The following is a 26,490-nucleotide window of genomic DNA, read 5'->3' on the forward strand; positions in this document are numbered from 1 at the left end:
TGGGAAAACCGCACACTGAAGAACAACAACCCCCCAAAAAAAGGCCTCCCCCCCAGGTAACGGGAGGAGGGAGGGTGGAAGCTGAAGTACAGGGCTAGCCCCCCCCCCCCCCCCTTGGCCCCACGCTGACATCATGTCCCAGGCGGGTAAAATCCTGCACCTGTACGTGGAGGTGCGGTCTGTCCCGGAGGAGGAGGGGGGGAAAGGGCCCGGGGGGGTGCAGGGGCCCCCGGCCCTGACGGAGCACGGGGGCGGCGGCTCCGCCTCTCCCAACACGCCCTCGCGAAGGCGGGGCAGCGGCGGCCCGGGCGTCAGTCCCGCCAAATCTCCCCCGAGGCACCCCGCCCACAGGCCGAGCCCCGCCCCCCACAGGCAGAGCCTGCCCTGCGACGGGATTGGCCAGCTGCTCTCGGCCCTGGAGGGCGGAGTCGGGGGCGGGGGCGGGGTCACGCGGGCCCGGCCGTCGGAGCGCGAGGCCGCCCCGGGGCGGGGGACGCCGCCGGGGAGAACCACGGCCCCCGCCACGCCGACCGGGGGCCGCAGGGCCTGCACTGGGTCCCCCGGGGGCGGGGGGAGGCGGTCGGTCGTCACCTTCAGCTACATCGAGAAGTCCAGCATCACGCCGGTGGAGCGCGGCGGCACCCAGAACCCCTTCGGCCCGGACACCCCCCCAAACCACTTCCGCAAGAGGCTGAGCGACCCCGTCTGGCAGGGCAGCGCCGAGTCGTCCCGCAGCTCCAGCCCCAAACTGTGCTGCCCCCCCCAGACGGGCTCCCCCGCTCTCCGCCGGGCCACCCTGGACCCCATCGCCCGCGCCGCCACCCAGAGGGCCCTGGAGGAGTTTGGGTCGCCCCAGCTCCTCCGCAAGGCTGCCAACGGGCCGGACGGCCCCCCCGCCGCCCGCGCCGGCCCCCACCCCGAGCCCCGCTGCCAGTCCTGGGCGGGCAGCCCCGTCCTGGCCCGCAGCGCCCGCACGCTGCCCAACACGCGCCTGATGGAGCCGGACCGGAGCCCGGCCTCCTCCGGAACCGGGCTGCCCCGGAGCCCCGCCAGCGATCACCTGTCCGCCCACGCACGCCCCCCCCGCCCCGACCGGGTCCCCCTCCTCCAGGGCCCGGTCCCCGGCCGGCCCCCCGACCCCCGCCGACAGCCACAGCAGCCCTCGCTCGGCCCACAGGGTCAACTTCAACCTGAGTGGCGCCCCCTGCAGGGCGGGGGAGCCGTTGAACCAGCTGAGCGGCAGGGGGAGCGTCTCCCCGGCCAACAGTCCCGAAATGGCCCGTAAGCTGGCGGAGGAGGCCCGCAGGCTGTCCAGCATCTTCATGGAGGTGCGGACGACCCCGTCCCCCACCCCCTCCGCCGACACGGCCCGGTCCGACAGCCCCAGGCTGGGGTACCTCGCGCGGGACGTCCCGTCGCTCTCCCCCAGCCCGTCCCGGGGCTCCCCCGTGCAGCCCCACACCCTGATGAACATTCCCATGCCCCCCCACCCCCCCGGCAGCCTCTCGCCCGCCATTCCCGCCAGGCTGTTTCGGGCGGCGCCGCACCCCGACGACCCCAACCCGTCCCCCGTCAGGGACCCGCGGCAGCGGCGGACGGAGCTCCTGCCGGCCCGCAGCCCCACCCCCCACCGCCACCAGCCCCCTCAGTACACGGGGGGCCGCCGGTCGCCCAGCTCGGACCGCCGGAGCGAGCCCAGGTTCGAGAGAGGGGCGCGGGACAGCCCCGAGCCGGCCCGCCGGTTCTACATGGGGCAGTGCGGCGAGGACCCCGCGGCCGAGGCGCCCCTCAGCTGGACGTCCAGGCAGCAGTGGGGGGGGCTCCCGGCCGCGGGGGGGGACAGCCCGAAGGCCGGTCGCCGGGCCGACCGCCAGGTGGGCGGAGCCTCGCCGACGACGCTGTCGAAGCGGGCGGAGCAGCACAGGAGGGAGGTGGCCTTGCTGGGGCCCGTGGCGCTGGAGCTCCAGCAGGGGGCGGCGGAGAGCGCGGCGCTGAAGGCGGAGGCGTACCCCGAGGGGGACCAGAGCGGGGCGCTGGGCTCCTCCCACAGCTCCAGCGGCGTGACGGGCAGCCTGACGGACGGGAGCCAGATGGACAGGGACTGCATCTCCCCGGAGTCCAGCCAGTCCAGCCAGAAGAGCAGCGACACGGGAGCGGCTACATCGGGAATACAGGTACTGCGTGTGTGTGTGTGTGAGTGTGTGAGTGTGTGTGTGTGAGTCAGTGCGTGCGTGCGTGCGAGTGTGTATCTGCATGGCTCACACTGTTGTGGCTTACATGGCTCACACTACTGTGTGTGTGTGTGTGTGTGTGTGTGTGTGTGAGTGAGTGTGTGAGAGTGTGTGTGTTTGTAAGTGTGAGTGTGTGTGTGTGCGTGCGTGTGAGAGTGTGTGTGTGTGTGTATCTGCATGGCTCACACTACTCTGTGTGTGTGAGTGTGAGTGTGTGTGTTACCTCAGCTACCTTGGGAATACAGGTACTATGTGTGTGCGCATGTGCGCGTGCGTGCGTGTCTTCCTTCATGGTTAACACTGTTGTGGCTTACGTGGCTCACCCTACTGTGTGTGTGTGTGTGTGTGTGTGTGTCTCTCAGTCTGACAGCGGCTCCTCAGTGGGGCCTTCCCTGCACTCCCAGAGGATCGCCCGCGCCAAGTGGGAGTTTCTGTTTGGGACGCCGTCGGAAGACGGCTCCACCTCAGGCGCTAAAGGTGTGGTAAACTAACACCCCCCCCTCCTCGAGCCAAACCAGACACCGCCCCACACTGGCCCCCACCCTTCCCCTCACTAGCTCTCTCTCTTACCTGCCTCATCTCAAAAACAACGCACCAGCTTTACAGTACAACTGAAATCCAATTACCCGCGGGGTAAGACCTGCCATAGTCTGACGTCAGGCAGCGACACAGGACATGAATGAGTTTGGGACCTGGACTGGACCATGCAGGGAACGCCGAGGGGGGTGTGGTCAAAGCTCCTGCACAGTTACTTAATTATTCTACTTATTAATTTAATTTCCGTGATTGTACTTTTAAAGAAAGGTACTTCATGTGCAAGTTTCCTGCTTGTAAGATCTAAACAGACTGCCTGATCTGCTTGACTAATTAATGGTAAACCGCAGGGAAGACTCTCTCTCTCTCTCTCTCTCTCTCTCTCTCTCTCTCTCTCTCTCTCTCTCTCTCTCTCTCTCTCTCTCTCTTTATCTCTGTCTGTCTCTCTCTCTCTCTCTCTCTTTGAAGCCTTTCCTCACTGTCCCAAGCTTTCGCTTTTATATAAAGAGCTTGTAGATTATACAACATTTGTGGATTTTGGACATATAACATTAATAAAGGAATGATTCTATATATACACCTGATGGTAAAGACTCCAAAAATGTCCTGACACTTAATAATGCTGAATCACAAGTAATCAACATGGAATCATAAATAAAATCATAGAAAAATGGTTTTGTGTTTTCACTCTGTGAAATATCCTTTTAACACCTTTTCATTTTTTTGATTTTTTGGAAAAAGATTTCCCGGACGCCTCCACAGCGCCCCCTAGCGGCACCTCCAGCGAGTCGCCGACCCCGACGCCGCCCAGCTCCCTGCCCCTGGAGCCCCTGGATGGCCCGGAGCAGGGGCGGGGCCGGCGGGGGGCGGAGGGGCGGAGCCTGGCCAGCCACGACGTGCAGCACGTGGAGGTGGAGCTCACGACCCCGCCCCCCTCGGCGGCGGCGGCGGCGGCGGCGGCGGGCGCGGGGGCGTCGCCCAGGACGGGCATCATCCGGCGCACGCTGAAGTACTCGGAGACGGACCTGGACGCGGTGCCGCTGCGCTGCTACCGCGAGACCGACATCGACGAGGTGCTGGCCGAGCAGGAGGACGCCGACTCCGCCTTCGGCAGCAACCGCAGCGTCCTGGGCACCTCGGGCGCCGGCAGCAGCAGCCCCCTGGGGGGCGCGTTCTACGCCCGCACCGACGGCGAGGAGGACGAGGAGGAGGAGGATGAAGAGGAGGAGGAGCTGGGAGAGGAGGAAGAAGAGGAGGAAGAGGAGGAGGAGGAGGTGGTGAGCTGGGCCAGCGTTAGGATGCAGGGGGACAGGAAGAGGCAGCATGCCCCCCAGGAGGAGGACGCGGTCTTCACCCTGCTGCTAAAGAGGTTAGCGCCCGGCTCCGCCAATCCATGAGTGTGTTCTTCAGGACCTGTCGAACAACACTGATGGTGATTCGTGGAGGATGTCTGATCACTTCCTGGTTATTCTACGGGATAGTAAAATGGGGGTTAGACAACCCTGATGCCACCTTGCTCACAGAAAACAGAGACGAGGTCCACCAAGCAACGACCAATAGACAGATGATCACTGAAGGTGACTGGTGGATACTTTCTGGCGTACTCCCAGGATCTTTGTGGGGAAACTAGCCTGAAATTATCCACTGGTCACCATTGCCGTAGTTCTATTGGTTGTTCCCAGCATAATCCACTACGTGATTGGTGGAGCTCCTTTCTGCTTATTATGAGTAAGGTGACGTGACAGCCGTCTTAGCCCTATTTTATTATACCTGCCAGCTCTTGCTCTAATTAGGCCTGGGACCCACTTGTTTGGGGTGGGTTGGGGGGGGGGGGGGAGTCGGTCTGGACAAACACATGCTACAAATCACCTGCTGGAAATGATGCTTTTATACACACACGGGGGTCCATTATGACCTCACAATAGTCTTGATTCCGTGCAGCGGTTACTATAACGATCGTGATCTAACCAAGGCGATACGGGGAGTTCCGTGAGCGTTGTGGTGTTGCTGTTGCCCTTGAATCAGGACATTCCTCATCTGTAATCAGAGGCCAATAGCATGTCCCTGCAGTCTCGTTACATGCGCAATTTGCTTCTCATTGCATCCTAATTGGCTGGTATTTAACGCGCTCGTTCGACGCGGTGAACTTAAGGATGCTTTTCCAGTCGCACCTGTAGCCTGAGCTCATTGGCGCGTGTGATGTCCTCTTCCATCTTCTCTCGTTTTCAGTTTATAAGAAAGCAGGTGATGGCGAAGGGCTGATATTTTTTCAGCTGCTCTGTGATGTCTGTTTACAAGAAGACTAGCAAACCAATGCCAACCGGCCAGCCAAGCGAAATGGCCTTTGCTCTCTGTTTGTTACAAAGCCATGCACATATGCATGTGCTCTATCTTACATATTTGTTATGATCAAAGAAAATGCATGCACTATGCACACTGTTTGCATTAGTTTATATCGGGGTTATATTTACGTAACCCAGGTGTTGTGTGGAAATGTAGTTATAACAGACATTCCAACAGACTTGCATTGTAGCTCAGGCTTGCCAAACCTAAATGGGGGTGGGGAGTGGGGGGGGGGGGGGGAGGGCACAGTGTCGGAAAGCTTTTGTGGTTTCCTTTCAATCAGCAGCCAATTACAGCCCTGGATGGGGAAATGTACGTGGACTCTTTAGCCAATAAACTTGCACTTAATCACATAAGTGCTGAGAGATACTGGAAGCCAGCAGACATTCTGGCAGCTGTAAGACTGGGGAATGACACCCCCGTTGTGGGGTGTTGTGGAGCGTTTTGAGGGTGTTTGGGTGTTGTTTGGGTGTTGTTTGGGTGTTATAGGGGTGTTGTTTGGGTGTTGTTTGGGTGTTGTTTGGGTGTTATAGGGGTGTAGTGACGGTGTTGTGGGGCATTTTGAGGATGCTGTGGGGTGTTTATGGGGGTATTGTGGAGATGCTTTGGGGGTGTTGTGAAGGTGTGAAGGTGTTGTGGGGTGTTTTGAGGGTGATGTGGGGATCTTGTGGCGGTGTTGTGGGGTGTTTTGAGGGTGATGTGGAGGTGCTGTGGGGTGACTCACTGTGCTTTGCCCCCCCCCCCCCAGGCCTTTAGACAGCGTGTCGGACTGCCACGGGGGGCTCAAGTCCCCCATCGTGGTGACCAGCCCCCGCAGGACGTCCGAAGACGGCCTGGACACCTTCAGCCGCCATTTTGAGAGCATAATGGAGTCGCACCGGGCCAAGGGCACGTCCTACTGCAGCCTGGACAGCGAGGAGCTGCTGACGTCCAGCCAGCCCGTCTTCACCTTCGACCTGCCCACGCTCACGCCCGAGATCCAGAGCCAGATCTGCCAGAGCGCCCGGCAGATCATCGAGCTCAGCTTCGCCCCGCTGGCCTGCCACGAGCCCCCCAGCCTGTCCGGCTCCGCCCCCTCTGCCGCCGACCCCGCCCACAACCACAGCTGCAGCAGCTCCGACTGCACCCAGGCCCCGCCCACCGAGGGCATGAGCAGCGCCTCGGAGGACACGCCCCCTGGGGACGGGCCGGCGGCCGGCCAGGATCGCTGGATGGACCCGTGCCCCGCCAGGTTAGTGTGACACTGCAGGCGGGACCAAACTGTGCACCGTAACCCGTGGCAATGCTTTTGTCAGGCAACTTAGCATGCAGGTGGTTGCAGGTTCATTACATGGGTGTGGCATTTCCCTTCTCTCTGATACTCAGAAGTCTGTTGATGGAAGCTGTGCTTATGTTACAGTATTCAAGGATTGAAATTCAGAAAGTGTCTTTTCTAGGCCTTTGTACATTTGTTATCAGATCCCTTTTGTGCTGCCTGTAGCATCAAACCATTAAACCGAAGGCAGTGTAAAATATACGTGAAACAATGTTTCAGAGGCCCATTATTTTCTTTGTTCTGAGAAGTGCCACTAGATGGCAGTGTAAAACCACAGTGAGTATTTGGCTTCTCTGCTCTTATAGGGCTTTTGCATACAAAATCAGAAGTGAGAATTAACTGTTGCTTTCCCCGCAACGGAACCGAGCTGAAAGGCTTCAGAAGCTCGTTGTCCTGTGCGTTTCACACAGTTGTCCGTAAGGTCCACTGTAACTCCGGTGTTAATTAAATCAGGAGCACGTGTCAGCAGTAGCCAGCTGCTAATAACAATCCCTCATCAAGTGAACACAAACTCCCACTGACCCACACCACCACCCCAGCAGGCTTGGGAGGAGGAGGAGGAGGAGGAGGAGGCCCGAGCGAGATTCCGAGAAGGCAAACTTCTTTTCCAGGATAGGTTTCATTTTGAGCGCGTTGGCTGCGATTCCTCTGATTCTTGCTGTGCCTCTTGTAGTCTGTTTCCAAGGTTTTCCCTGTATCTCACGGGCACTAGTTTATAGACGATGATGTTGATCTGGAACTCATCCAGACTGCATTAGACTTTCAGAGTTTATTTTCGTGCTTATTGGGGGGCAGCTCTAAGCTTTAATTTAGCTGTGTAAAAAGCTGCAGTGGGGCCTGGTAAAGGACCCCTTTCGCCCGTCCTGGGACCGGGCATCTAAACTTACCCAATCCCCTCTCGCCCGTCCTGGGACCGGGCATCTAAACTTACCCAATCGCTTCTCAACCAGTTGGAGACAGAGTGCGAAAATAGAACTGCCTGTACGGTAGTTTTTGCATTTGTTTGATGGGTTATATTTACAAGTGTCATATCCTGTGCCCCTGCCCCCTCTGGTGTGTGTGCGTGTGTGCGCGTACGTGTGCGTGTGTGCGTGTGTGTGTTTGTGTGTGTGTGTGTGTGTGCTAGTGCGTGTCTGTGTTTGTGTGTGTGTGCACATATGTGTCTGCGTGTGTGTGTGTGTATGTATGTGTGTGCGCGTATGTGTCTGCGTGTGCGTGTGCATGTGCGTGTGTGTGTACGCTTGTGTGTCTGTGTATGTGTGTGTGCGTGTGCATGTGCGTGTGTGTGTGTGTGTGTGCGCACGCGTGTGTGTGTGTCTGCGTGTGTGTGCGTGTGAGAGTGTGTGTGTGTGTGTGTGTGTACGCGCTTGGGGCCCTCCTGGTGCGCCACCTGCACTCCTTTTCCTGTGAGGCAGCCAATCAGATCTGGAGCCCGGCCAGCCCCTTCTCTTGGTCACCATGGACACGGAAGATTAACTTCCTGGACCCTGTGATTTCAGGGTTTAAAATAGAGAGAGACGGAAGAGAGGCGGTTCAGTTTGAGGCGGGCCCCTGTGTGCTGCTCCGCCTTCCCCTCTCAGCTGCAGTTGGACATGACAGTTACAGGGCTGGGTACGAATCACAAGAGACCCGCAAGCACAGGGACACTGAGGCCAACTGCCAAAAACTGCCCTTTCATGGAACTAGTCCAAAGTTCACATCGACTGCCCAGTGAAAGGATCTCTGTTAGCCAATGAATTGTACTTACGATACCCGAGACTAGATATAAGCTCACATGAAAATAATTATTGTGAAATTTAGTAAATGAGTAGCTATTCCTCTGGTAGGTATCGAATATACTCAATCAGGAAGACAACAGAAGAACATCGGGATTTATGTGTCTTTGTGGGGACTTGCACATTTCTAAGGTCTTAAGTAGCAGTAGGAAGAGCTTCATGCCTCTTTTGAAAATGTTTGTCTCTTTGCACAGTCACACTGCTGTCTTGTGCTTCCAGTTTATGGTAGAGAGGCCTGACTTGACATCCGAACGGAGAGCCGGGCCAGAGAGCGGACTCTAGCCGGGCTAGCCTGCCGTGTGCTTATCAGCGTCTGTTTACATACTCTTTCTGAGCTCCCTCTGGCCTTTTGTTGGTTCCCTTTGCCGTTTCCTTGGTAATGCGATAGCTGTACTAAACCCAGTGTCAAATAGATGTGTGTGAGCGTGCGTGTTTGCATATCTGTGTGTGTGGAAGCCGCAAAAGAAGGAAATGCTTACCTTGCGTGAGAGAGAGAGAGAGAGAGAGAAAGAGAGTAGCGTGTATACAAAGAGAGGTCTATGTCTGAAAATGTTGACTGGCTCTTTATATAGAAGGAAAGGTTTGAGTTAGAGAGAGAGAGAGAGAGAGAGAGAGAGACAGCGCCAGGTTTGTGGTTTGTGCTATGCTATGAGTGCAAGGTTAGCAGGGGACGTTCAAAAGTTTGCGGAGAGGGAGGAGTGAAGAGGGGAAGCAGGCACCATTACAGTGAGAGGGGGAGAGAGAGAGAGAGGGAGAGAGAGAGAGAGAGGAAGGGTAGGGATCCAGCTCTAGCTGAGGCACACCCATCAGGAGAGGGGGGAAAAAAAGACAGGAGACGGACTGAAGAACAGACGGAGGAGGAAGGGGTGTCAGAGCCGGGCCCTCGTCCGTTGGGGACGGGCCGGGAGCAGTGCATTGTGGGATTACCTCGGCGGTGGGGGGTGGGCGGCGTCATGCGGTCAGGCAGAGGCCCCAGCTGCGGACCGGCGGACTGAGGTGGGGGCGCTGTTGCCATGGCGAGCTCCGTGCTGTGCTGGCGGGGCGGGGCGGCGGAGGACAGGTACCTGTACGCCCCTCGCCCCCGGAGGCCGAGGTGAGTCACCAACCACCCGTTTACCCCAATTTGGGAAAACTTCCGCTCTTTAGGGACCGTTTGTTTGAAGAGGGCGAGTGAGCCAGGGAATGGAATGAGTTTTTAAAACCCGCGTTGTTCTTCTTAGTTTTGGCTGTTCACCTGTGCTTGATGGTTGTTCATTGCCAGTATGCACATGCAGAAAGAAGTATTATTAAAGAAAACAAGTGCTTTTAAATAGTGTTCGTTGATCTGTGTGTGTGTGTGTGTGTGCATACTAGGAAAAAGTACATTTGTGAGGCAATTGCAAAATGAAATTGTATTTTAAAAAATCAAGCTGAAGAAGATCACGTTTAGTCTGACCCTTGATGCACTCCTACAGAAACGCTCTCTGATAGCCTGTGTGTGATTCATGTGTGCTGAGGTAATCCCAGTTTCGTTTGAGTTGGGTGGAATGATTAACCTCCATTCTGGTGGTACGTCGTGGTGTCTGATTTCGGTGTCGAATCAATATTGAGGTGGGAGCCGTAGTTTGTATGCAAACTTTCCGTAGCCGAATTGTCAGGGTGTGACATCACACGTTTTGGGTCAGTTTCAGTGGCTTTTCGTGAATGCAGTTACATGGCAGGACTGCTTTCACCATTACCTCCCTTATAGACAGATTTACAGGGCGGTGTTTCATTGTGGGTGTGTGCAAACGGAGGACTGCACGGCGAAAATGTACAGAGACAAACGGTGTTAAACTCAAAAACGTGCTCTCTCTCTCTCTCTCTCATTCGAAAGGCATTGTGAGGCCGTTTTGGACAGATGGTGAGAACACGCAGCAGGTGTTTTTAAAAATTTTTTTTTTACCTGCCTGTCACCTGCAGGCGTGCTGATCGCCGGCACCGCGTATCCACACGAGGTCAGGTGCGGCCACCGTGGTAACCGAGGGGGTGGGGGGTGGGGGTGGGGGTGTGCCAGTTTCGGGTTACGCAGAGAAGGGACGCAGTCCTTGAAAAGGCCAGTTCAAACAAAGGGAACTGGAACACACTGCTCAGCTTCCCACGATGAAAAGCTCTTAGCAGTCTGAGCTTTCTCTGCCTGTCTCAGGACCTGATTTACAGGAGCGGGTTCTATAGAAGGGGTTCCACACACGGCCGTGGGTTCTGTGCTGCTGTAAGAGTACGCTTTTACGGGAGTAAGCATGGTGACAGCCCAAGGGCCAGCCAGCCCACCGTAAACCCTTTAAAAAAAAGTATAAGATCACAAATGTGTGATTAGAATGTTCTTGACTGAACATTCTGATGCTGATGTAGCAATGGCTGCCGGTAGTTGAAAGCAATGGAGTTCTAGAACACTGACGTAATGATGATGAAAAAAACATTCCAGAAAACCCACTCTTCAAAGGGTTTATTATTATTGCCGGTAGATGTGCCGTTGAAGAGAATACGAGGAGCTTACTTTTTGTTTTTTGGTGTGTGTGTGTGTGTGTGTGTGTTTGTTTTTGTGTTTGTGTTTACGTATGAGCCATAGCATCTGCATTCATTAGTGCTTGACTATGCTTCCGCATGCGTGAGTGCCTGTGGCTGTGTGTGTGTGAGTGTGTGCTTGTGTGCATGCAGCATGTTTGTTTGTTTACGTTTGTGTGCACTGTGTGTAGGTTTTATTGGAATTTGTAGTGACTTGTAGCCTGTGTGTTATTTTTAGAAAATGAAAAAGCTGATCTACCGTCCTTTGGGCACAGTTAAATGGTTTTAAAACACTGTGGCTGTTTTAACTGTGTTTAAAAAGATAACCGGGGCTCTCCGGCGGGGGCTGTGTCTGCCTGCGTCCGCTTCGCTTCGCGGCCTCTCTCCACGTCCTGGAGAGCGAGCCGGAAAGGATCCGCAAGTCTCTCTCTCCTTTTTTTTTTTTCTGTGTGTGGAATGGATCACAACCCATTGTTTCAAAAATAAACAAAACAGCCCCCCCCTCCGCCGCCTCCCCCCTGCCTCCCTCCCTCTTTTGTGGTGGACCATCCTGCTGGGAAGGGGGCTGCTGGGAGGCCTGTGGGACGAACCAAGCGCACAGGACGCGGGGGGAGGGGAGCGTCGTGCCGCACCGCGCTGCCGCGGGGTTTTTTGGAAACATGTCGTTCTTCCGTTCCTGGGATTTAAAACGTTCTGGGAGTTTCGACGGGGGCAGCGTGCGGGTGATCAGCGCCCACAGGAGCACGCCGCTGAGCAGGTAGGGGGAGGGGGGGGGTCCACTCCGAACGGCAGGGGGCTCCGAGCTCGCCCCCTCTGCGCCTGCCCAAAACGGGCTGCCATCAAGGAAAAGACTCAATGGCATCGGAATGACTTCTGAAACAGTTCTGCTCTCTCTCTCTCTGTCTCGCTCTCTTTCTCTCCCACTCTCTCTCCCTCTCTCTGTCTCTTTCTCTCTCTCTCTCTCTCTCTCTCTTGTGGGACCCTTCCTTCGTCTGGATCTCTCTCATAATTAAAAAAGTAAAGCGCCTCTCTTTCGCTGAAGGAATGCTACAGTTTGAATAATCAATGTCTGGACTGTCTCTTAACTGTCACTCTTTTTGGTGCTCTAATACAAAACCAGAACACAAGTGCTTTCTTTCTTTCTTGCTTTATTGAATTTTGTTACTGCACTGCTCCTATTCCAGGCGACGTGGTAAAAATATAACACAATGATGCTGTGCTGTACTCAGTGTGGAGATGACTGTCCCAGCATCAGCATGCTAGTGAAAGAGCATTGACCAGTACCTCGTCAACATGAAGTAGACAAAATCCACACTGGCAGCCACGTGAACGTGTGGGGCATGGACGTGGGTTGCTTGTCTCGTATGCAAGGATGTCATTCACCGTTTGATTGTAGGCTGGAATACTACTCATTAACAGTATTAATTAGTATTATTAGTCTGAATACGACTGATGAACAGTATTAATTATTATTATTAGTCTGAATACTATGCATTAACGGTATTAATTGTTATTATCTGTGTGAATGCTGCTTATTAACAGGCGAATAATTATACTGAGATGAGAAGTCCTCCTAGAGTGAGCCATTCTGTGGTGAATACATGTGGCACAGAGCGCTTAGATTTTAACTAACGCTGTAGAGAGAACTTCTCTCTACCTCTGAACTTCTGCAAAGAAGAATAGAGGTTTGAGGAGAGAGAGCGAGACACAGAGAGAGAGAGCATGACCGAGAGAGAGAGAGAGAGAGAGAGAGTGAGAGAGAGAGAGAGCTGCCCTTTGAAGTTGTAGACAGGCAGCGGGATTTGGGGGAAAGAAATGCTAGTTAGCAGTCCTAACCCTCAGCGTTCGCCCAGGCCAGGAATAGAAACGGAGCCGCTCGGGAGGTGCTTTGTTTGCGCCCCAAACGGGAACGTTTACAGCCGGGCGCCGCTAAAAATAAACCCGGGACAGAGGAAGCGAAAGCGCAGACGCGCTGGCCTGGGCTCGCTGTTTACCCCCCCCCCCCGTCACTCGGGAAGCCAACGCAGAGACCGAAAGAGAAGGAGCATTTGGTCCTCATTCATTTGCCCATGACAGTGGGGGAGGGAGTACAGTTTTTTTTGGGGGGGGTTGGGGGTTGGAAAAATGCCCACTGACTGTAGTTTGGCCGCATTGGCTTCTGTGGCTTCGTGGCTTCGCGGCTAGTTCTGTTTTCGTTGACATCGGAGAGGCTGTGGGCGCAGGGCCGGGGTGGAGCGCTAGCGTTTAAAATGGCACTCGGCTGAGCATCTCCTCTGCAGTCAGCATATCTCTGATTACTGTAATACAAAAGGTTAGGGTGACGCCCCTGTCAGCAGCCAAATTATACCTTGTGGTTTAAGCGTCTCTCCCTGCTTCTGCGTGTTTAACGTTTAGCCTCTGAGTTTAGCTGATGATCTTTATCCAGAGTGAGGTGCGCTTTTTCTTTACATTTTCTTTTGCGTTAATGTGGCTGGCTAGTTACTGAAGCCGCTTGGGTTATGTTACCTTAATCAAGGGTCCGACACCTGTGAATTGACCCTGGGACCTCTAAGGTATAAAAGTTCCCTTACCATCAGGGGCACCAGCAGGGATTTTGGGCCCCATGAAAAGATCTCGCATTGGGCCACACCACCCCAGAAAATCCTATGTTGTCATATTTTTTTGGAGGGCCCAGTCAGGGCCCTTGGAATGGAATTGTCCTACCTTACCCCCTTATGGCACCCCTCTGTATCATTATACTACACTGCTAGGGTGCTTAAAGTCTGATGCAACGTTGTCCATGCCATTCTGGCTCTGACCCCCCATCCCCCCCCCCTCGTGTGTGCAGAGAGAGGCCCCCCCGTCCGGCCACCGACTCGGAGATAGAGTCGGACATCAGCGACCGGCTGGGCAGCACCGACACCCTCAGCAACGGCAACAAGGCCGACCTGGAGGCGGCCAGGCGGCTGGCCAAGAGGCTCTTCAACCGCGACGGCTTCAAGAAGTCGGACGTGGCCCGGCACCTGAGCAAGAAGTGAGTTTTAACGGACACAGGGCCCCCGGCCTGTTGCCGTTGATAAGTGTTTGATGCCGAGGATAAAGAAGGACAAAGTTCTGAAAGGCCTGGTGTCCATGGTGAACCTTGGAGGTCTACTGTGCAGTATGATGGCTATTCCAGCTGGCGTATGAGTCTGAGTTCCACGTTCCTCATATGTCTGTCTGTCTGCTTGTCTGTCTGTCTGTCTGTCTGTCTACAGCAATGACTTCAGCCGCATCGTGGCGGAGGAGTACCTGCGGTTCTTCAACTTCTCCGGACTGACCCTGGATCAGGCACTGAGGTATGTGCTCGGACGCTAACCTTAATGCTAGCTATTACACGGCTTTGTTCAATGCTCGATTCTGATTGGTCGCTTCAGGCAAATATTTCTGTATAACGGTCGCTGCCGTGGGTAACGGACTGCTTTAATTTAGAACTCTTCGTATCACTCCGCAGAAAGAAATGCCACAGCTGTAAAATGTGACTGTTGTCACTTTAGTAAAATCAATAAATCTGCAGTCATACTGCCGCTTGTATTGCCTTGTAGATCTAATTTATTATTATTGTATGACTCATGCTGGCTGTACAGTATTTTCAGTCAGATTTAGAGTGGCGGAAACTGACCTAGTGTCAGCGATGTTTCAAGAGGTGTTGAGGCGGTATCAGATGCTGGGGAGGAAATGAATGTCGATCACACTGACAGTGTCAGGGCGGTGGCAGCGAGCCAGAAATACAGTGGCAGAGCAACAACAACAAAACGAGTTGTCTTTTGGCTATCGATACAGCGGGTCTGTGGACACAGCTGTTCTAGTCTGCTACTAGTATTAACTTGCCTCGTGTCTTACTCCAGTACCCCCGTCAGCCAATACTCCCGAGTCGGCCTGTACTATCTGTGAGAACACAATAGAAAATTACTTTCATATTAATTTAACTGTATATGAACTAATAAAATCACTCAGTATCTTGTGTATAATTATCGATCGACTTCTTTCATGAGGTAATTAGCCGTGTAATTAGCAGGATAACCCCTGACGAGGTGGTCAGCTATCGGGAAATAATGACCTTCATGGAGGCAGCCCCACTCCACTTCTTCATCGGTAATTATTTCTTGATAGCTGCCCGGCATCTCGCCGTGGGTTATCCTTTACTTATTTCGTGCATTTATACAATAATATGATCGGTCAGATGTTCATACTTTGGTCCTTTTTGTGTGTGGTTCCTCTTATGCTAATACAGGGAAATATGATATGCACTGTGGACGTACCATTGTTTAGAAAGAAATGGGAGAAAATCCTATTATACTCTCAGGCAATTTTCTCACTGTGTACAGTATTAAATTACATTACAGGCATTTTGCAGACACTTTTATCCAGAGCGACTTACACAACTTTTTTTACTTGCAGCATTTACATTGCATTTATACAACTGGATATATAAGTACCTTGTTAAGTAGGTTAAGTGCCTTGCTCAAGGGTACAACGGCAGTGTCCTATCTTGGAATCGAACCTGTGGCCTTTAGGTTACAAGACCAGCTCCTTACCCATTATGCTACACTGCCGCCCACACGTATTATGAAGAAGCCTGTGCACTGATAGCTCCCGTTCCCATGCACACTTCCACTTTTGCTCGTTGCGTGCAGCGTGCAGTTAAAGGGTATTTTGTGGTGCATTGAGCGCTCGGTCGGTGTGGTGGTGTTCCAGGGCTTTCCTGAAGGAGTTTGCACTAATGGGCGAGACGCAGGAGCGGGAGCGGGTGCTCTCCCACTTCTCCAGGAGGTACCTGCACTGCAACCCCAACGCCATCCCGTCTGAAGGTAGGAGGACTGCAGAACTCATCTGTGCGTGCATGCATGTCTGTGCGCGTGGGTGTGTCCATTTGCATGCCCGTGCGCGTGCATGAGCTTGAGCATGTGGGTGTGCGCATGAATGGCGGTTTATACGCGCATGTATGTGAATGTGCATGTATTTATGCAAGTGTGTGGGTATGCATGCTAGTGTTTGTGTATGCATGTATGTGAGTGTGTGTGCGTGCATGCAATGTAGCTGAATATGGCTGAGTATCCTTCACATACATGCATGTACACACACTCATACATGCATGTACAGATTCATATGCATGCATGCACACACATTCACATGCACGCATGCACACACACTTACATGCATGTATGCACACACACTCACATGCATGCATGCACACACTCACATGCACGCATGCACACACATTCACATGCATGCATGCACACACACTCACATGCACCCATGCACACACACACACTCACATGCATGTATGCACACACACTCACATGCACGCATGCATGCACACTCATTTGCACGCAATTAGATCTTTTTTTTTCCCTGAGCAGCAGCTCTTGTTGACCTGACTGGTGTATCTGTGTTTCAGACAGCGTTCACACCCTGACCTGTGCACTGATGCTGCTCAACACTGATCTGCACGGCCATGTGAGTTTAATGGAAAATGAGAGGGGGGGGGGGGCAGGCTCTGCTGCGCTGCTCAGTGGTTTTAATGCTTTTGTTGGGGCCGAGACTATTGATGTGAGTACAGACCCAATGTGCTCTCCCCTGCAGAACATTGGCAAGAGGATGTCCTGCATGCAGTTCATTGGGAACCTGGAAGGGCTCAATAATGGACAGGACTTCCCCAAGGAGCTTCTCAAGGTCAGTGGTGCTCTCTCTTACACACACACACATATGAATGCATACACACACACATGCATGCATATGCACACACACGTTCACACGTGCACACACACACATGCACACCGAGTGCACGCTCACACACGCGCACACATGCACGAACACACGCACACACTCGAGCACACACACACACGCACGAACACACACATATGAGCGTGCAAGCACACACACACACACACACCATTACCACTTGTTGGGAAGGATTAAATAACTTCACAGTGACTCATCACTGAGTGCAGTGATGGATTCACTTTCATGGTTTCTAAAAATACGTGATGTATGGTATGGCCCCTGGTCCGTTCCATTTCTCTTCCTCGCTCTCCTCCTCCTGCGTCCGGGGCCAACATGTTCCAGATGGTTCCAGCGGGGCTTGGGCCCTCCGCCCACTGCTTTGAATAGACCGCATCGCTGCTGTGTGTCTCTGACTCTGTGAAGGTGTCACATGGGGACACTCTAGCGGCAGATATTGATGGTTTCTGGGGTCTCGCACTCTAGCGCCCAGATATTGATGGTGTCTCTGGGGTCTCGCAGACCGAGGGAAATCAGGGACTTTGATTCCTCCCCAGGCCATCATCTGATGCACTGGGACAAGCTGCTTTTACCCTTGTGCTGTGTGCAGTGGGGTCACCAGTGCCCAGGCCAGCTGATTTCCAACACCCCCAACCCCTGAGGCCCTGGCCTGGATTCAGTCAACATTTGTCCTTAAACTAGTGACTATGACTAATGACTCACAAATCAATGTAAGCGCACCACAGGCTTGTGGATTGGTGAGTTGCTTTCGGTGATTTCACCACACTTCACCACTAATTTTTAGAGGGGGAAGAACACCCCCGTTTTCAATCTGAGCTCTCATCTTGAGCCAAAAACCAGTTGAATTCATTGGGCAACCATAAGATGGCGCTGTTCTCTTGGAGTTAGTGGGCTTTTTCAATGAGCAGAACGTAATGTTCTGTCTGTTGAATGGGAAATTTAGTAATATTTCTGTTTTAAAATGTTTTCTTGCTCTTGAGTATATGTGGAGTTAGTGGGTGTGTTTGGTTTGTTGGTTAAAATGTAGAACTGAGCTCTTACTGGAGGCCTGGATGGCCGGTTTGGAGTCAGAACATTGTGTGCCCTAGTTGTGCTCTTGAATTCAGCGCTGAACCCCTTCTTGTATCCATAAATCTATGGATCAGGTCAGTCCTTCCTCCTCCAGGATAAAAATAGTGCACATGCATTAGTCACGGGTGCTGCTGAGGTGAAGTTAGTGGAGCCGTCATCATAAGCGGCTCCTGTATCTGAGCGTGCACACCCCTAATTATGGGATAATAATTCTTCAATGACTTTGGCCTTGCTCGGTGACTGTAATGACTGCAATAACTTCATATTTCATCCATTAATATGCATTCCATCGGCTTTGTAATATATTTAATTTAGGTGTTCTGCAGTGAAAGCCAGCGCGTGGAGTTGAGTGAGTTGAAAGAAGGACACTGGTGGAACAGGTAGTGTTTACTTTGCCCTTTATTTATGGTGCCTCGTTCTCAGCATCGGAAATATTTGTGAGGAACTTGGAAAGCGTGTCCAATAGACCTGCGGCTTAGGTTTAAATATCATTACTTGCAAGTGCAATAAACGCTAGAGTTGTTAGGACTGTACTGTGCCCTTGAGTTACTTTCTCGCTCCTTCTCTCTCTCTCTCTCTCTCTCTCTCTCTCTCTCTCTCTTTTCCCTGGCCGACCACACTCTCTCTTTTCTCTATCCCACTGAGCCCTTTCATCTCCCACTCTCTGCTCTTGTTGGCACTCTCTCTCTCTCTCTGTCTCTCTCTCGCTTCCTCTCTCCCCCTCCCCCTCTTCTGCTTGTTTCATCTCTTTCTTTGCTTGTCGCTATCACACCATCCATCCCTGTCTGTTGAAGTTCGGTCTCTTTCCCTCCTCTGTTTCTTGCCCACTCTTAATACCCGCCGGGCTCCCTCTAGGCCACGCCTCCTCCCACTGGAAGCCCCCTTCCCTCCCACCTCTTTCTTTCCCAGAATCCTCAGCGTCCTCCTCGCAGAAAGGAGCGACCTGACCGTCTCCCCCCAGGCACTTTCAGTGAAGTACTCCTAGCCTAGCTTAGCGACGTCAGCATAATGTTCCGGATGTCTCAGTTTCTCTGCACTCCTCTCTTTCTTTTTCACTCTATCTCTTCTTTCTCTTTCTCACGGTCTGGTTCTCTCGCGCTCACTTTCTTGTGTCTCGTTCTCCCTCCGGAAAGCAGCTGGTGGTCACGTGACTAGAGAGTGGGGATGAACGCTTGATTTGAAAGCAGCTTAATTGCCTTGTGTCAAATTTCGAATTAACGGTTTTATAAAAAAAAAGTGTAAGGACTTAATAAACTTTCGATTGAATTTGCTGTGTTCAGTGCTGGAGGCTGAGGTGGTGTCCAAATGACTAAATCTCTCCTGTTTCATTGTGTTTGGGGGGGGGGGGGTGACTTACCCTGCCTGACTTGCAATACTTCATGTCTCCATAATCAGCACAATGTTGACATGTGCGAACAAACTCCGTACTGTAACTGAGGGATTGGCTTGTGACTGAGTTGCACGTTGGGGAGCAGGAGGAGAAGGGTGTTTGTAGTTCTGACCTACATATTTCAGTTAAAATTCAAAAACCTCCACTCTTCCTTTAGAGAAATGGAATGCACTGCATTGTATTGTATGTGGACTTTACAGAAAATATAAAGATGAATATACTGTATTTCACAGCGATTTTTTTTTGTATAATATTTTTTTGAAATGTTGCGATATTTTGATAATGTATTTAATTTATATTTAACTTCCGTTAGGGTTTGTAGTTTCCAGGGCCCTGATTGGGCTGCTGTAGCTCAGTGCTACAGCCCAGGGGTCAGCTGAAGGAGGCTTCAGTGGCAGCCGGTGAGCTGCCGTCTCCCTGTGTGGACGCCGCCATGATTAGGATGCTAATAAATGCTCTCGCTCTGTGGCTCTGAAGTGGCGGGCTCCCTCAGGGCTTCCCGCCACACGGTGAGGTGTTCTGACAGGGGTCAGACAGACAAAGTTAGGGAGGTGTCCATAGGCTCTGCGGCACAGAGAGAGAAGGTAGAAGCACAGATTCTATTAACATACCAGATACTCCACTTCGTGTTCTGAACGGTGATCATACTTTCTCCTTACACTTTTTTTAGCTGAACCATTACCGCCTGATGCATGTTATTAACATTCACACCATAACATTACATTACATTTATTTGGCAGACGCTTTTTATCCAAAGCGACGTACAATAAGTGCAAACCAGAGGTTGTCGGAACAACTACGAAACACGGGTCCGATACTGGTGAGGGTCAAGCGGGTTGTTCTGGTGAAGAAAAGAGGTTAATTTTCTCCACCGGAAGGCCAAGTTAAGGAATAGGCAATCGCTGGTTACTTCATGCATGCTTCCGTCCTAATATCACCATGACGACCTCATTCCCGCCTCTCTGGCTTTGCTCCCGGTTGGATTAAAACCCGCAGATACGGCGCTGGCTGGCTGGCTTTGGTGCCGGAGTCGGGGGGGGAGGTTGAACTGTTGAACTCTGATGCTGGCGTTGCAGAATCTGAAAGGAAAAAACAACTCCCGCTGGCTGATGTTGATGACATCACCTGCGGCGGCGGCGGCGGGATCCTGGGCTTTTCCCCGGCTCGTGTCATCCGCACCGGGAGATAAGCGCGCCTCTTGCCGCCTTGTTGCGAAGGCCGGGAATTTTAACGGAATTTCCAGTACTTTAAGCATGCCGTTTTTTTGTGCGCTCTGTAGAAATTGAGGAAAAAACACAATTATTTAAAGCCCTAATTTTCGTGGAAGGCGAAACAACCCCACAGCTTTTTTTCAGGGCTCTGAAACTTTTCAGTGTCCCTGTTAACACGGAGAAGTGTTTTCAAAATTTAAATCATACAGACTGCAAAAGTAAACATGCCGTCGCGTGTACATTGTAGTAATGACTAATTTTGATTCGCTTTCACTGTCGGGATTTTTAACACTACATGTTTCGTGCAACCAATATTATATATATATATATATATATGTCATATGCTTGGTAATGAAATTAGCTGTAACTCGTAACTAGATGACTATTTGCTTATTTGTGTGCCCGTTGCTCATTTTCGGCTGTGAAAAGGACCTGTGCTGAATCCTCCAGGGCGGGGCAGAGGGTCTTGCAGCCGATGCAGATGCAGATGGAGTTTCACTCTCTGCTCTCGCTGTGCAGTCTCTGGAGGTTTCGCCGCGGGGAAAACGCAACTGCCTCCGCCATTGGCCCGGCGTGGCCGACCGGCCGCTGTTCTGATCTGAGCTGTTCCTGACGTCCGTCCGTCCGTCCGTCAGCGCGTGTGTGCGTTTAACCTCAGCGGTGGAGCCCTGTATGGGTCTCTCACTCCTGCACCTGGGTCCCGCCCCCCCCCCCCCCCGCTCCCCAGGGGCCCAGGCCTGGGTCCCGCCCCCCCTCTGCTCCCCAGGGGCCCCGGCCTGGGTCCCGCCCCCCCCCCCCCGCTCCCCAGGGGCCCAGGCCTGGGTCCCGCCCCCCCTCTGCTCCCCAGGGGCCCCGGCCTGGGTCCCGCCCCCCCCCCCCCGCTCCCCAGGGGCCCAGGCCTGGGTCCCGCCCCCCCCCCCCTCTCCTTGGCAACAGCACGTGAAGGCGTGGCTAAGTGAGGCCCAGGTAACGTTTGAGGGAGACGAGTCGTGAGCTTGATGCTCCAGTAAAGGGGCAGGGGGGGGGGGGTTAGTGACAGACAGACATGAAATGTTTTCTACCGCCAAGTCTGAGCCCTTTTTTTGTACCCCCCCCACCCCCATCCCACTCTTTGTTGTTCACAACACTCTTGTCAGAAATTTTCGGGGAAAAAAAACAAAAAAAAACATTGTTCACATAATTGCTTAATTAAGTCCAACACGTTAGTGATTAACATGTCCTGCTAGTCCCAATATGTGATTGATATATTGTTTTTGTGAGTGACTCGCTCATTAAAAAAAACATGCTAGCAATGAGTTTTGTGAAGAACAGCAAATCAATAAGTCAATTATTTGATCCCTCTTTTTCCCCAATGGCCTTCAAGCACCTCTATGCACATAGAGTATCTTTGATTCCTGGTCTGTGCTGGTTTTTTGTGATGAATGCAACATTATTTAGTTCAACTCAATTTATTTGTGTTGTGCTTTTTATAGAGACACTACCACAAAGCTGCTTTACTGAAAAATAGGCCAACAAAAAAAAAAATAATATAGGGAAAAGACTCCCCTCTCAAAAAAAAAAAAAGCTAAACAAAAAAAAAAACTAGTGAGATAACCCCCAACCCCCCCCCCCCCTCCAGTGGGAAGAAAAACCACTCAGTTGCAAGACAAATCCCCAGTGGGAAGGGGATTTTTTTGGGGGTGGGGGTGCTATGCTAGTGTGGATTCAGTAGCTAAAGTGAGGCTAAACTGTAATAGGGCAGTAATAGGGAATCTACTGGGCGAATAACCGTACTGGCTGGGCAGATTGTGGGGTATTTGACTAGCATATAAAGAAGACGGTCCAAGCAAAGATGGTCAAAACAGCAAGGTGATAGGTCCAGGCCTTTTGGTTTGTGTCATCATGGTGTGGGTGGTATATATATAACATTGGTATATATAATTTGTTTATTTATTTATATATTTTTAACATGTATTTATTTTCCAGTAATGTGTGTTCTGGAAAATAATTTTTTCAGTGTTCAGTTGAGTTGGGGAGTGGGAATCACGTACTGGTAGTGTAACACAGAATGGAGTCCATTTTCCTGGCTTTCTTTGGATGGACTCGTGCCCTTAGAAGGCAAGGCTGATGCCAAGGGTGACTTCATGGTGCAGAGTGATCATCGACCACACATGTTACATTTTTATTTTCCTTCAGGGTGTGTTGAGATGACGGCGTTCACATCCGTAGAGCATGAGTGGGTTGCCTCCTGAATTCAGGAGCGTGACACTGACATCATCTATATATTTACGGCCTAATGAGCCTCCAAATCTGAACCCGACTGAGCTTTTATATCAATGGCCGTACCCCCCCTCTCATGGCAAACGGCTGACGCTAAGCAGATGAGGTCTTGGTTAGTACTTTGATGAGAGACCTCCTTCCAAGACCCCTATGAAGGGATTTTATATTTTTGTTTCAATTTTTTTGTTGTCTAGCTGTATGTTCAACATGCCAGAGTCATGTTGTTATTTCAGTAGCATGAGTCATGTATGTTAAACATGCCAGAGTCATGTTGTTATTTCAGTAGCATGAGTCATGTATGTTAAACATGCCAGAGTCATGTTGTTATTTCAGTAGCATGAGTCATGTATGTTAAACATGCCAGAGTCATGTTGTTATTTCAGTAGCATGAGTCATGTATGTTAAACATGCCAGAGTCATGTTGTTATTTCAGTAGCATGAGTCATGTATGTTGAACATGCCACTGTGACAGTTGTTTTTTTTTGGGTAGCATGAGTCATGTATGTTGAACATGCCAGTGTTGACCTGGTTTTCTTTTTTAGGCAGTCGTGTGTAACCGGGGTTGGTCTGCTGTGGCTCTTTGAATTGAGGCTGCTCCACAGAACCCCGAAAACGATTAGCTTAGTGTGCTACAGACCAGCGGTCCCCAGCTAAGGGAACCGATCATGTTCGTATTGCTCCACAGGGGGTGATGTCACAGCCTCACAGCCCCAAAACTTGCATCTCTTCCACACGCATGGTGGACATGCCAGTGTGTGGCGTGTTGTGTTTATCCGCCTGGTAGCCTGAGTCATGACTGTTGAACATATCAGCGTCTGGTGTTATTAAAGTTGGCAGTGGGAATCACGCGTGTTGAAGATGCCAGTGTGGGGCGTGTGCCACTTGAATCGGCGCTGTTCGAGAATCGTGTCTCCCTCTGCGGGCACATCCGTTTTTCCTCCTCTCTCCCTCCGTACCTCTCTCTCCTCCCTCATCCTCCTCTCTCCCTCCGTACCTCTCTCTCCTTTCTCATCCTCCTCTCTCCCTCTGTACCTCTCTCTCCTTTCTCATCCTCCTCTCTCCCTTTGTACCTCTCTCTCCTTCCTCATCCTCCTCTCTCCCTCCGTACCCCGCTATCCTTCCTCATCCTCCTCTCTCCCTCTCTCCTTCTCTCCTTTCTCATCCTCCTCTCTCCCTTTGTACCTCTCTTCCCTACCTCAGGGCGCTTGGCACTGCATGCTGATAAAGGAGGAGGGAATGGGGAAGTGAGGGAGGCTCTGATTCGCTGTTCAGTAACACTGAGAGAGGGAGAGAGAGAGAATGAGAGAGGGAGAGAGGGGTTGAACGAGAGAGAGAGAATGAGAGGTAAAGAGAGGGGGGGGAGAGAGAGAGAGAGAGAGAGAGAGAGAGAGAATGAGAGGTAAAGAGAGGGGGGGGAGAGAGAGAGAGAGAGAGAGAGAGAGAGAGCGCGACTGCTCAGCCCCCATAAGGTCTTGTTCGCTCTGATTCAGACAGTTCTCATCTGCAGCAAAGAGACGGTGGCTGTTGGACGGAGACTGGGGACGGAAGGGTCTTGCACCACGACCGTGACCGCGACTGGGACCGTGATTGAGACCGCAAATCGGCGAATCTTTGTCCCCCACGTTTAATAAAGAAAGACAAGACGCTCGCACGCGAGGAGCAGGAACAAGCGGATGCCAACCAAAAAAAGAGGATTACCTCTCCTCCGAAGAGCCTTAGTGGGATCTGTGGAGTTGGGAAGGCAGACGGGAGCTCCAGTCAGATTCTTCTCTCTGCGGGAGAGGGTCCCTCGCGGGCAGCGGACGGCAGGGTAGCCTGCGTTTCCCGGCTCTGCCAGCTACCAGCCCGGCTTTAACTCTGCGTTCCTCTGGCTTTTAAAAAAAAAAAAAAAAATTTCTTCTGAAATTCTTGCTGGTCCCTCTGTTCCTACCCCCGCTCCTCTGGGTGACACGAACCACCCCCACGGTGGATTTTGGAATCCCGGGCTTCGAGTCCGGGGAAGGCTGTCGTGTGTGTTTGTCCTGCAGTGCTCACGTGTGTTAGAGTGTGTGTGTGTGTGCCTGCTCACATCTGTTCACAGCTGCTTTGGGCTATCCTTTTGCACCTGCATGCAGGTGTAGCTGAACATCTGTGTGTGTGTGTGTGTGTGTGTGTGTGTGTCTGTGTGTGACGGCGCGTTCCTGTGCTGATTCTCGTATCGTCTGTGGTCGCGGGTACCTGTGTGCGTGTGCAGTGAGTCCGGACCAGAGAGGGAAGGGGAGAGAGAGACTGAGTGAGAGAGAGGGAGGAGGACAGAGAGGAAGTGAGAGAGGGAGGGAAGAGAGAGACTGTCACATTCCTGTAGTTAAGTGGACGGACCTTGGGAATCTGGGTTGCTGTGGAGACTGAAAATTAGACCATTAGGGATAATTATATTTGATCACACAGGCTGCCTTTTGGGAGTTGATGGATCACAACAGCATTTATTTGTAGAGGGGAGAAGGTCCCTCTGCCTTCAGTGACGGACGTCCCGCTGTGGAGTTCTTCAGTGGCTGTTTTACATGTATTATAAATACGGTGCGATTCATTATTCAGGCGCTGGAGTGCCGCCGCGCAGCCTGCTAGCCCCCACGCTAGCCCCCACGTGACTCCTCCGGGGTTTCCTCCGGAGTCCCAGAGCCCCCTCCGGCTCTCAGAAGGACCACCAGCCGCCCCCCCCCCCCCCCCCGCTGACGCCTGGACTTACCGCCGTGCGGCCCAACGTTTTAACGGCGTTGTGGTCAAACTCTGAGTCACCGCTTAGCGCCGGCACCTCCACTTAGCGCCGGCACCGGAGAGGGACTCACAGAGCGCCGGATTTGGGGAAAGCAGGAGTTGTACCGGGCACCCCCCCCACCCCCCAGTGGGGCAGCACTCAAACCCGGGCCGCCGCCGTCCCCCCCGTCCCGCCGCCATGATCGGGGTGAACAGCCTGCACTCCACGGGGCGCCTGCGCTCCCGCTCGCTCTGCTCGGTGCGCTACGCGCGGGACTTCCGCGCCGCCGACTCCTTCCGCTACCCGCGGCCGCCGCGCTCGCGCTCCCTCAAGCCGCTGGTGTTCCCCGACCTGCTGGGCAAGGCGCAGGACGGGCAGAGCCACCCGCAGGCCCGCAAGAAAAAGGTACGCTGGCGTTACCGTGACCGCGCCCTGGGAGGGTCTCGCCCCCAGGGAGAACCTCCCCGCCACCACGCCCGCACGCTTCACCAGCTTCACCACTTCCAGTTGCCGTGGCGACACGGGCACGACCCCAGCCTTTAAAACCCACTTTTCATTTCCCTCCCATTTAAACACTGGTATGCTTTGTCTGGTTTAAAAAAAATATATATAAAATTTGTGAATGAACGTTTTGATTCATAACGGTTTTTTTTTCTCCTCACTTCCTCTGCCACGCCGCTGTTCATTGTTCCATTACTTTGTGGTTTTTTGGTACTTTCTGAGATGCCGCTGACCGGAACTGTGAAAGCTTTACTGCGCCTGTCACTGGTTGATGTGATTGATGACGCTTTGTGTGTGATATTCAGTTTGGGTTTGTCCTGGATTAGAAGGAGCTTTTTAAGTGCTTTCACTGAAGGTCATGGTTTGAGTGTTTGAGTGTTTCTTGGGAAGCTGGTGAGAAGCTTTTATTACAGTTTATCAGAGTGTGAGTGTGTGTGTGTGTGTGTGTGTGTGTCCACGCCCTGCACTGTAACTGATCACAGCTGTGAAACTGAAGTCGGTGGGTGAGGGAGGCTCAGTACACCCCTGTATCTGAGCTACAGGTTTGAGTCCCTGCCACTGATGTTCCTGAACAGAAATGGAGTACCCTCATAGTACTGAAATAAAGCATATTATCAACATCAGAATGATACATTGCGGTACTTCATAATATGCGGGCGAATATGCTAGTTTTTTTGGCATTTTCATGTATTGGAAAAATAATTTTTAAAATACATTGCTATGAAATCAATTTAAACTTACACGTGAATGTCCATATGTATTATATTGAAGTGTATTTCCACGTGGTCTCTGTCAGGGCATTATGACCAGAAGGCTGTAGGTTCCAGTCCCCTCTGAGGT

The 26,490-nt window shown here is 52.4% G+C and overlaps 1 protein-coding gene across 3 annotated transcripts in view; it reads left to right on the top strand.

The window, feature by feature from the left end:
- Window positions 1–1,106: 1,106 nt before the first annotated feature.
- Window positions 1,107–26,490, top strand: part of psda (pleckstrin and Sec7 domain containing a) — a 36,479-nt gene continuing 11,095 nt past the window's right edge. Inside the window, exons 1-9 of one of the 3 annotated variants that reach the window (XM_035400357.1) lie at window positions 1,107–2,174; window positions 2,594–2,708; window positions 3,507–4,134; window positions 5,857–6,339; window positions 13,549–13,734; window positions 13,958–14,038; window positions 15,438–15,550; window positions 16,141–16,199; window positions 16,326–16,415. In XM_035400357.1, the coding sequence (XP_035256248.1) occupies window positions 1,275–2,174; window positions 2,594–2,708; window positions 3,507–4,134; window positions 5,857–6,339; window positions 13,549–13,734; window positions 13,958–14,038; window positions 15,438–15,550; window positions 16,141–16,199; window positions 16,326–16,415 (2,655 nt within the window). In that variant the 5' untranslated portion in view covers window positions 1,107–1,274. Of the gene's footprint in view, window positions 2,175–2,593; window positions 2,709–3,506; window positions 4,135–5,856; window positions 6,340–8,147; window positions 9,292–11,347; window positions 11,479–13,548; window positions 13,735–13,957; window positions 14,039–15,437; window positions 15,551–16,140; window positions 16,200–16,325; window positions 16,416–26,490 lie in introns of those variants that run through there. The other 2 variants (XM_035400359.1, XM_035400358.1) reach the window with 2 other exon arrangements.

This window comes from Anguilla anguilla, chromosome 18, assembly GCF_013347855.1.
Source record: "Anguilla anguilla isolate fAngAng1 chromosome 18, fAngAng1.pri, whole genome shotgun sequence".
Classification (NCBI taxonomy): domain Eukaryota; kingdom Metazoa; phylum Chordata; class Actinopteri; order Anguilliformes; family Anguillidae; genus Anguilla; species Anguilla anguilla.